The sequence below is a fragment of the Lepidochelys kempii genome, chromosome 22 (genome assembly GCF_965140285.1).
Source record: "Lepidochelys kempii isolate rLepKem1 chromosome 22, rLepKem1.hap1, whole genome shotgun sequence".
In the NCBI taxonomy this organism is placed as follows: domain Eukaryota; kingdom Metazoa; phylum Chordata; order Testudines; family Cheloniidae; genus Lepidochelys; species Lepidochelys kempii.
This window is the reverse complement of record NC_136401.1, coordinates 10,549,852-10,560,426: the sequence shown is the minus strand read 5'-3', so window position 1 is coordinate 10,560,426 and position 10,575 is coordinate 10,549,852. Positions and strand designations below refer to the sequence as shown.

At 45.6% G+C, this 10,575-nt stretch overlaps 1 protein-coding gene across 3 annotated transcripts in view; it reads right to left on the bottom strand.

Annotated features, from left to right (window-relative positions):
- Positions 1–1,739: 1,739 nt before the first annotated feature.
- Positions 1,740–10,575, bottom strand: part of NFRKB (nuclear factor related to kappaB binding protein) — a 35,059-nt gene continuing 26,223 nt past the window's right edge. For all 3 annotated transcript variants that reach the window (XM_073321176.2, XM_073321178.2, XM_073321177.2), the window contains 4 exons: positions 9,525–10,310; positions 7,141–7,247; positions 5,639–5,774; positions 1,740–4,781 (listed from right to left, as the gene is read on the bottom strand). In XM_073321176.2, coding sequence (XP_073177277.1) covers positions 4,656–4,781; positions 5,639–5,774; positions 7,141–7,247; positions 9,525–10,310 — 1,155 coding nt within the window. In that variant the 3' untranslated portion in view covers positions 1,740–4,655. The remainder of the gene's footprint in view (positions 4,782–5,638; positions 5,775–7,140; positions 7,248–9,524; positions 10,311–10,575) is intronic.

The following is a 10,575-nucleotide window of genomic DNA, read 5'->3' as shown; positions in this document are numbered from 1 at the left end:
AGACTTCTACAAAAGCTCTCTGGGAAGGGGTATCCCCTCTCTTATCCTCAGTGCAGGAAATAGGGTAGGCTTGAAAGGATTAGATGGTTGGTTGGTAAATATCAATTTCACTGTTTTCAGTGTTGTAGCCATGCTGGTCCAGGACAGTAGCAAGACAAGGTGAGCTCTGAGGGAGGTAATAGCTTTGTTTGGATCAACTTCTGTTGCTGAGAGACAAGCTTTCGAGCTACACAGAACTCTCCTCAGGTCTGGGAAAGGTATTCAGTGTCACAGCTAAATAGAAGGTGGAAAAGACCGTCATAATTCAAGGGACCATTCAAGGTGAAGTGGCCTGTTAACACCTCTCCAGTCACAGGGAGGAAAGGAAGAAAACAAAACAAAAGAATAGGGGTGAGGGGTTTAAGTGGAAGGATTGTCGGAACAAACCATAAACCCACAATCCCACGAGTATCAACTTCCTGGAAACCACAATCAGCTTCAGCAATGGAACCCCACAAACAACTATAAGCAAGAAAACTATGGATCACCACATCTACCTTCACAGATCCAGTAAGCACCCCAAAAACACCAGGAAACCAGGCACTCAGCTACTAAAGAATATACTCCAACAAGGAAGTCTGGGATATGTACCATAACACACTTAAAAATGCCTTCACCAATCAAGGACACTCCACTAGAGAAGTAGACTGTATCATGGAACAGGGTACCCAAATACCCCAGGAGAACCTGCTTCAATACAGAAATAAAACCCCCTTTGACGCACACTCCTAGTTGTCACCTAGCACCCCACACTGGAAATCAAACAATTACAATCCACCTTCGATGGGGACCACATCCTGAAAGAAGTCTTTTCTGAAACCCCTCTTCAGGTCTTCAAACAACCCTTCAAGCTCATCATCAGAAGCAAGCTCCCCACAGACCAGGACACACCAATTCAAAGTGGCACCAGACCCTGCCAGAACAACAGGTGCAAAACCTATAGATTTATCTCCACTGCTACGATAATCAACACCCCCCAAAACACAACTTTCAAGATCCATGGGTTCTACATGTGCCTATCACAACATGTGGCGTACCTCATCCAGTACACGAAATGCCCCAACAACTATGTGGGTGAAACGAGACTGTCACTACGCTCTCAAAGAGCTCACATCGAAGAATGATAGGAGAGAGAAACACCACATCACCTATGGGTGAACACTTTTCACAAAGTGATGGCTCTATATTTGACCTCTCAGTCCACATCCTCAAAGGAAACCTGGCACAGCTCCTACAAAAGATGAGCCTGGGAGCTTAAATTAATAACTTTGCTTGGTACTAAAAACATGGACTGAACAGAGACACTGGATTTATGGCTTATTACAACAATCCGTAACCCATCTCTCTCTCTCCTGCCCCGCCCCTCCACCTCCCTTCTATGACTGGAAAAAGGTTAACAGGCCACTTCACCTTGAATAGTCCCTTGAAATAGGAGTTAATTACCTATGCTATGCAATCTATTCTATTCCGCCTTGTAACACGGAGTTCATTTCCTAGACCTGAACAAGAGTTCTATGTAAGCACGAAAGATTGTCTCTCTCATCAACAGAAGTCGGTCCAAAACTCACCCATCCCATCTTGTCTATCTAACTTCATGGTACGTACACACACACACGACAAAAAAAAAAAGTTCCACTGATAAGAACCAAAGCAGACAGATCGGCAAAGAAAGAAGAGTGCTGCGTGAGAAAGTACTGAAGTTTGATTTAAGGATATTTACTTTGTACATTTTGACATATTGACAATTGGTGTTTTATTGGCTATAAAGCTTTAAACTTTTGAATATCAACATCTACGGTCATTAAAATATTGTCCGATCCCCCCCATGATTTCCCATAACTATGAAAATTTAAAATGATAAAAATAAAAAAAATGCTTAAAGATAAAGGTTGAATTATCCATTGAAATTATTTTTTAAAAAGTGAATTGTGCCAAACCTAAAAATAGCAGAGGAAAACGGAACATTTGTCTAAACTGCTAGAATGGTTTGGCGAAAAAAAACAAAAAAAAAAATTGTTGAAGAACTTGGTTTGGTGAAAATGGCTTTCAAACTCTCCCTGGGTGGGTAGAGCCGATGAATGCTGCATGGATACCCCAAGTATCTTGAGTGGAGGAGTCAGTTTTAAACTGACTGTAAACTCTTTGGGGGAGGGGCCATCTTTCCACTGTGTGCATACGCAGTGCCCAAAGCAACAGGGCCCTGATCCTTCACGTGTAGGTTCTAGGTGCTACCACAACACAGATGATCAATAACTTATCTGTGGCACCAGCTGGTGAAAGGAAAACAAGCTCAAACCCATCAAAAATAAAGGGGGCAAGGGTTCAAGAGGGTCGAGTTTAATAGAGCCTGGCTGGCCCTGAGTAAACCCCACCTTCTGCACAACTGAGGGTATCTCCCACCACAATAATGCATCTGGTTTGATGCTAGGGTACAGCTTTTTTCCCCTGTGTAATGCCATGAGTTCCAGAGTTACAAACCACATCTAATTACCAGTAACAGGCTACACTACAGCCGCAGGGCTGCACACTGTAAAAAAGACATTCTGCACGTCTCCAAGGCCTGAGACTTAACTCTGTTAAATATGACTTGCAAATGGGGATTACCCTGATTTGGGATAGGATTTATATATAAAAAATTCAGGTGTATTGTGGATAGCACCTCAGTTGAGCTCTATATTTGACTAGCTTTGGTTACCTGACGGAGCTAAACTCGGGTTAAAGAATTCAGCTTCAAACCAAAACCTGTTCTCCATCCTGAAGGAAAAGGGACAAAGACGCAGGAAGTGACTGATATGGGGATGGGGGCGGAAAGGCAGCTTTATCTTTCCAGATCTTGTTAATTGCACAAAAACCATGATTCAAGAGAATATTTTCAAATGGTGCATTTAGGTACCTAGCTCTGCTCAAATGCAGCTGCCATCTGCCTCCTGATATATTTTTTCTACCTGATTTTCCCAAAGTGGGTTGGCTATCATTTTTAAAAAAAAGAGTGCATGACATACAAGGTCTCAATCTAAATTCGATCAAAAGCCTCATGCTGCCTGGATCAACAGTACCTGAGCCAGCAATGACTAGCTACAACTGAGGCTTTCAAGCAGAATTGAGCCTCAACAATTCAGCTAAACATTGGAAGATGGTGAATAGCAGGGCTTTCCTTTTTAAATAGATACTTCAATGATGGTATCAATCAAAGGCAAAAACAGTGTATTAAAAAAACAAGAGGAACAACGTTAAAGAAACCTTCTTATAAATGTAGACGAACAGTGTCTCTTAGCCCTTAGCAGATCAGATGATCACACTGCATTTCACAACAGTAGGACAGAACTCTTTCCTTGCCAAAATGAAATGGTCTGTCTAGAATTGAAGGGAGATGGCAAGTTGGATTTAAGTGGGAGGGTAGTTAGATCTCTGGAGCATGGGTTGTAAATAAAACTGCTTTCTGCATTGTTTTTTTCTCGTACCCGGACACTTCTTCTAGACTCATTCAGAGAAAGCATTCCAGTGATGTCAGAGTTCGGAGCAGAAGTCAGTTCATCTCCTGATCTGTAACATGCACAATCCCAACAAATTGCATATCAAGAAAAATCGGAGACAGATAAAAATCAAATAAGGCCAGGCCAGCATCAACATAGGTTAAAAGTAAAACACTTCTCCTGCTTGAGTCAGAGTGAATGCAGCGTGGACAAAACTGAAGGCTTGTTCTCTTTTCCTTTTAAACAGGCCGTCGTCTTCTCTGGCTGATGATTCAGTCACTGAGAAATGTAAGAAGGGAAATTCCCTGGCAGACTTTTCTTCCTGCGTCCTTGCTCTGAGCTCATTCACAGCCAGACTCTCAGACATGCAGATTTCCTCCCACCAATAGTTATTAGCTATTTTACAGCAGAGGTTTTCTTCATCAGGCATGCTATGGGACAGGACTCTTCTCTCTGGCCTTTGCAAGGATAACAAAGGGAAAGTTTCTCCAGAAATCTGAGATGGTGGTGGTAATTGGGAAGTGAAAGCAGAGGCCTTAAAAAGTTATAAAATAAATAAATATATAGAATTTGTATTACATACAGGTTAAGCCGCAACAATAAAATCAGCCACCAACAACAGCCACCTCTACAGGATATAAAGGGAACTGACAGCTGGACTTCAAGACCAAGAATGTAGCTTGTCCATGACTTCAGAGAGTCACCAAATCCCTCTTCCCCTAGCAGCAAGTTCCACTGGTAAAGGAAGAACGCAGGCTGACTGCCTGAGGCTAACCCAGAACATAATGCAATGACAGCAAAGGACACTGCCATTTGCAAAAGGGGCAATTAGAATGAGAAGCGAATGAAGACGCATAGTAAAATCTCCAATTAGTCACTGCTTAGAGCTGGATTTTACAACTCTGAACTGAGATGTTTAGATTCTTAAGTACAGAGTCTTGTGTTGCTCTACTGAGGTTTCCAGTGGATACCACAATTCTGCTTCCAGGCAAGCCATGTTTTGCTTTTGGCACAGGTGGGGCTCCAGTCCAATCTCTGGATGGCCAGTGTTGGCACCTAAGAAGCCCTGACTGGTGATGGATAGGGGGAGGATAATAAGGCCAGGGAAACTCTTGGAAAGGGATTCCTTTTCACAGCTGATGTTCACTGTTGATCCTGTGTCTGTTTCGGAGATGGTGCTGTTGTCACAACAACTGTAGAGACTGCTTTGGTAGAGCCTGACACTGTTCCCTGCTGGAGATGGGAGGCCGATACTGTTTGAATTCGCACCTGTTTGAAATGAAAGAGCATTTAATTCACACTAGAGCACAATAGGATATCACACTGCATGCACAGCATCAATCCCAGTGGGCCAGCATTAACTCAGGGCAAAGACTTCACCTGATTCAGTCTCAGCCAGCATTAAAGTTAGTCCAAAAGTCACCCATACGAGCAATACTGAAAGCCACTGACTGCACAGTTTGTCATCAGCAAGTTCAAAGCATCCAGTGACTGTCTGGGACGGTGCAGTGGAGGAGGGACGGGTGGCGGGGTAAGAGACAGATTCTAGCGAAAAAGGATTCATCACCAGTTTGAATAAAATCCCAAATCTCAGCAGCTTTCAGATTTTCAGAACAAAGGCATCTGATCTGTTGGATACTTTGGACTTCTACAGGCCTCATATCATAGGCTCTTGAAGTACCCTGCAACTTCCCAGTCACTATTATCATACTGAATTTATGGATGGGAAACTGATGCACAAAGACTGATGTGATTTGCCCTAGGAGACAGAGGAAGTTCAAGCTGCAGATCTCTGGCTGGAAGGTGCTAGAGAAGAGCAAAACTGTAAGATACAATCTTTTTAGCCCTAAGCCACCACAGAGGGAGAAAAGCTGCCTGACATTAATATCGTTCTCTCTCTTCATCCTTACTATCCAGCAGCCCATTTCGTTAAAATTTAAAACATAAATCCAGATGCTATATAAATGGAAGTGGGGCAATGAACTAAATATGCTCAATGCAAACACCAAAGACATACATTTGCAGATTGGGTACCAATGTCCATGGAACCTTGTCTCTTCAAGGGCAAGACCTTTATGGAGACGTTACTGCAGTGAAGACCGGAAGGGCAGACCTATAGTTCCTACCTGCGTGGCCTGGCCTTGTTGCTGCAGCTGTTGTAGCTGTTGAGCTGTCAGGAAGCTCACTGGTTTATTCCCAGCAATCAGTTTTGTCCCAGCTGGCATGGTAGTCAGGATGATATTCCGACCCAGTCCACTGATGCTAAAGACAGAAACCAATTGTGAAGTCAATAGTGATGCAGAGGGCTGAATCAACTGGACTCAGTGACACAACCTAGGACTCCCCATATAGCCCTGCATGCAGCTCCCGACTTAGCTGTGAGCGAGACAGTGGGACCACCCTGGCATTTAAGAGTAACTACCAAATTCTGGTTATTTTCAAAAGTAGCTGGAAATGCAAATGATAATATGGTTCTGTTGTAGCATACCTGTACTTAGCTAAATGCAGTAACTGCTGATTTTGTAAGAAAGTATGTGCGTTTCTGTGACTAAACTGCTCTTCAGCAGCTAAGAGACGAAAGCCCCGGACTCATTTAGCACTGGTTTTTAGTTTGTCATTTGACTATATTGACAGAGGTTAGAACAAATCAGCTATGCTAACATTCACCATGCTGCATGGCAGAAGGAACGGCATGCTAGTCATCTTTCTGCAACACCAACAGCTCTGAGGGTCATCCCTGCTTCTTGTCCGTGGGTTAGTCTAACCAGATGGTGGGTAATGAAACACCCTCCTAGATAATGCAGAATGCAATCAGCATGTGGAATTTCCTGCCCTGGATGTGCTGGCTAGAGTAATGTGACAAGGAATCTAGGAATGAAAATGGACCATTACTTGCATGCTGATGGGATCTATGTTGATGCAGTTACACTTGTGACCTAGTTTCTCTCATGTTGATTGGGCCTCAGATCATGAATAGGATTAGATACTTCATCAGGGCGATTCTCGCTCATGTGAGAAAGCTGAGCTGATAGCTAAGTTCAGAGTAGGGAACAAATTCTCCTCCAGGACAAAGACCTTGGAGCTGTGGTGTGCAACCTGCAGCCCACCAGGGTATTCTGATTGCAGGCCACGAGACATTTTACTGACATTGACCGTCCACAGGCAGGGCCCCACACAGCTCCCAGTGGCTGCGGTTCGCCATTTGTGGCCAACGGGAGCTGCGGGAAGTGGCGGCCAGCAGGTCTCTGCAGCCTGCTACTTTCCGCAGATCCCATTGTCCGGGAATGGCGAACCGTGGACAGAGAGCTTTGCGGGGCGGTGCCTGCAGACGGTCAAGGTCAACAAAATGTCTTGCGGCCCACAATCAGATTACCCTCCTGGGCCACATGTGGCCCGCAGGTTGCCCACCATGGCCTTGGAGGAATTATCTGGAAGTGCCTTCCTCTGGAGCACTGAGCAGGAATCGTGTTCAGATCATGCAAGATGGGCATATCCCCTCAGATTTCCTGTGGTTGTGGCACGTCCAGCCTCTATTTCTAGATCTCCATGAACCCAACTGCTCTCTATGCGAGAAGGAGAGATCCAACAAACGGAAATGCTGCTCACTGGAAGGTTGCACATGACTCACTTGGCCCCGAGGTTGCCTTTGATGATGGGGGCTGTCACCACATTCTTGCCTTTCACCGGCTGGCTGATCACTGACAGCGGCACTGTGATTCGAGCTGGCAGTTTACCCTAGGGAAGTGGAAGAATATTAGACAATATTGGGAGTTCAGTGAAGAGTCTGGCAACATACAGGTGCCACTTGCAGTCCTGGTGTAGAAAGCGACAGCAGTTCTCAGCTTTGCTAATGCAATCTGTCTCTCATTTCTGGCTTTTTAAAATGCACCCTACCCAACAGCTTGCTCACCCCTGTGTCTCCACAGCAGCATTTCTCAGGGAAGGGTTGTTTGGTTAACTTTTGGGAGCCTAAAGTTGTCAGACCACTTATTTAGCTGCCTTTACGGAGATATTGTTTCAGGAGCTTATCTTTGGGCATTACAACTCAAAAAGGGCTGGCGTCAACTTTTCCTGAACTCCCAGCTCCACACAGGCAGCACCTCATGAAATTCCAAAGCGGACGCCATTCCAGGAGGTACATGTTCCAGAGAATCTTAGGCGCAAAAGAGGCTTGTGTGGCTAAGTGACAAGATAGAGGATTTTAGGCCACTATTGCAGTAGGGACAAACTTGTCACAGAGAAAACTTACTGTAACATGAGAAGGAAGACCCTCTCCACCAGCGTTTTGAAGGCAGCTTTTAGCCAAGACCAAGCATATTTCAAGGTTCTGCAGCCATGGTATTAGTTGCACAATCACCTTTTATACTATAAGCCCCCATTAAAAAAACAAACAAAAAATGCATCCGACGAAGTGGGGATTCACCCACAAAAGCTCATGCTCCAATAGGTCTGTTAGTCTATAAGGGTGCCACAGGACTCTGCCGCTTTTACAGATCCAGACTAATATGGCGACCCCTCTGATGCTTAGCAACAAAAAATGGTTTCTAGCCTTTCTGGTTGCAAAGAAAGCTTTCCAAACATGAACCAAGAATACACCAATGGAGTTATGTCTGCCGGAGTCTGCTGAGAGCCTGAGCAATGGGATCTGAGAGCACCAAACTGCCCCCATTCACCTCAGTAAAGTATTGATGTTGAATTTAAAAAGGTGGAAATGTTATTGTCAAATCTACTTATTATTTCACTGCTGATCATTTTAACATCCAGGTAACAGGGACTGTCACACTGACTGCCTCTCATACTGCCTCTGATGCCTACAACCCCATCCGTACCCTACCTTACCCCGCTTCCCGACCTTCAGCTTCTGCAACAGCTTCAATAATAGTTATGCAACTTTTATATAAAATTCTTTAGCATATTAAAAAATCAACTTTGTCGGGCAGCATAAAATAATACTGAATTGAATATTAAATTAAACAGAACGGAAAACTGCAGTGACTGGATTATTCCTTTTCATATTGATTTCAGTGAAAACTTCAAATTTTTCAGTTTATCCAAAGCTGACACAGCATCTCCAGCCTGCTGCCCTGGTGGACTGCAGAATCCAGGGATCTTGCCACATAATTTCCACCCAGCTTGCAGAGTACATGGGGCCTTGCTTGCCATTTTGGTGAGGATATTTTGCTGGGGCTGAGAATCAAGCTGGAATAATGTGCTGACAGTTTGGAAAAATCAGCATCAAGTCTTCTCCCTGCAGCCCACCTTGGCTCTGGATTTTGTCCAGACTAAGGAGGCCTATCTGGGACAGGGTGGGGTGGGAAAAAAAGCGACTATAAACTGCAGCCAGAGATGGGTTATCATTAGAACTAGTTTAGCAGATTCATCCTTAGTCTCTTAACTCCCTTTTGTACCTTTTCCCATCAACATTGGTTACTGATGACTGGCACGCTTTATAAACTTGTATCCACTTTTCTACAGTTCAGCTCCCAGGTAGGGTAGCCCTCTGAGACCCTATCTTTAAATCAGTTCTTTGTTGAAATGGGAGGAGGAGGAGGAAAGTAAATTCAGCTCCCATCTCCCTCCCCGTCGCCACTCTCCTTGACGCAGGAGCTCTGCCAACCTTCTGACCACTGGTATGGGACTGAGACGGGCAAGACCTCTCCCACCCCTCTAAACCTTACTCCATAACCCACACACTTAAACGAGGGCGCCTTCCTGCTCTCACTCAATTCTAACGTGCAGGCTCCTGGCCTGAGGGGAGGGTTGGGAACCAGCAGCGGGGGCAAATGACTTAACTGAATCTGCCTCCTAGCGGCCAGAAGCCATCCCACTTCCTGGCACAATGCTTCTTAGCAGTCACTGTGCAACTCTTATGAGCGGGTTAGTCCTTAAATGCTCTATGCTTGAAGTTCAGCTAGTGCCCTAATTAAGAGGGATCTGGGAGGTTTCAGCAGAAAGAGGGAATGAGACTATCCCCTCTCACCCCAACCACAAGGGACAGCATGAGCTACTTACTGCCTGGGATGTGGATACGACTGTGGTGCTCACTGGTACCTGCCGCACAGCAGTGGCTCCTGTTCCTATGGTTATTGGAGTGCCAGCTGCCCCGGAGGCCACAGCAACTGCCTTGGACACCGCAGCACTCATGGTTGGTAAAGAAACAGCTGAGGTATGAACTGTGCCAGGTATGCTCACTGAAGAGGAAGAGGGCACTTGCTTGGTATGAGTGGCCATAGTAATAGTCTGCCCTGCTTTCGGCGGCATAACCCCCAGTCCTTGCACAATTCTTATGGTGGCAGCTGGCTTAGCCTCAGTGGATGCCACTGTAGTAACGGCTTTGCCCTTCTGATCTGCCATAGTCATGCCCAGAGCGGGCATCAGTCTGAAAGCTGAACTGGTCGACTCCGCAGTCTTTAAGTCAGGTGTCACTTTAACCACCGTGGTCCCAGCAGGACTGGGAGAAGCAGAAGTGACTGTACTAGTCTTGGCTGGGGAATCAGCAGACTGGACAGGATTGGACGTCACATGCAAGGTTGCAGAGATGCCCTTCCCACTAGTGCTGCTCCCGGCGGCTGCTGTGAAGAGGTCCTGAGTCAATTTGACTGTGGTGACTTGGGACTTGGCAAGGGTGGCCATCATGTCTGGGGTGATGCGCAGCACTGTCTGGCCCTTGGCATCCGTGGTGATGGAAGAGGGAGGCAGGCGCAGCACATCCTTGCCTTGGATCCGGAAGTTAGCAGCTGTGAGTGGGATGCCACTTCCAGCCTGGGTCTTCATGCCAAGTTGCCCGGTAATAGCCACCTGGAAAACCAAAAAGAGGTACAATCCTGTTATATCCAGTGAGGAAATGGCCCGAGACGCAGCCAGACACAAACAAAACTTCCCAACAGGCGGATATTACTCAGCAGATGCTGCTCTTTTTACCTCTTCCCCCATCAGAACTAAACCAATTCTCCAACAAAGGTTCTAGAGAGCTGCTGGAAATGGTGTCGAAGACTCATTAGCTGGCACCTCTTTCCTCCCCTCACATGCCATACAAGAGATTGAGGGACGATAGATATAGTTC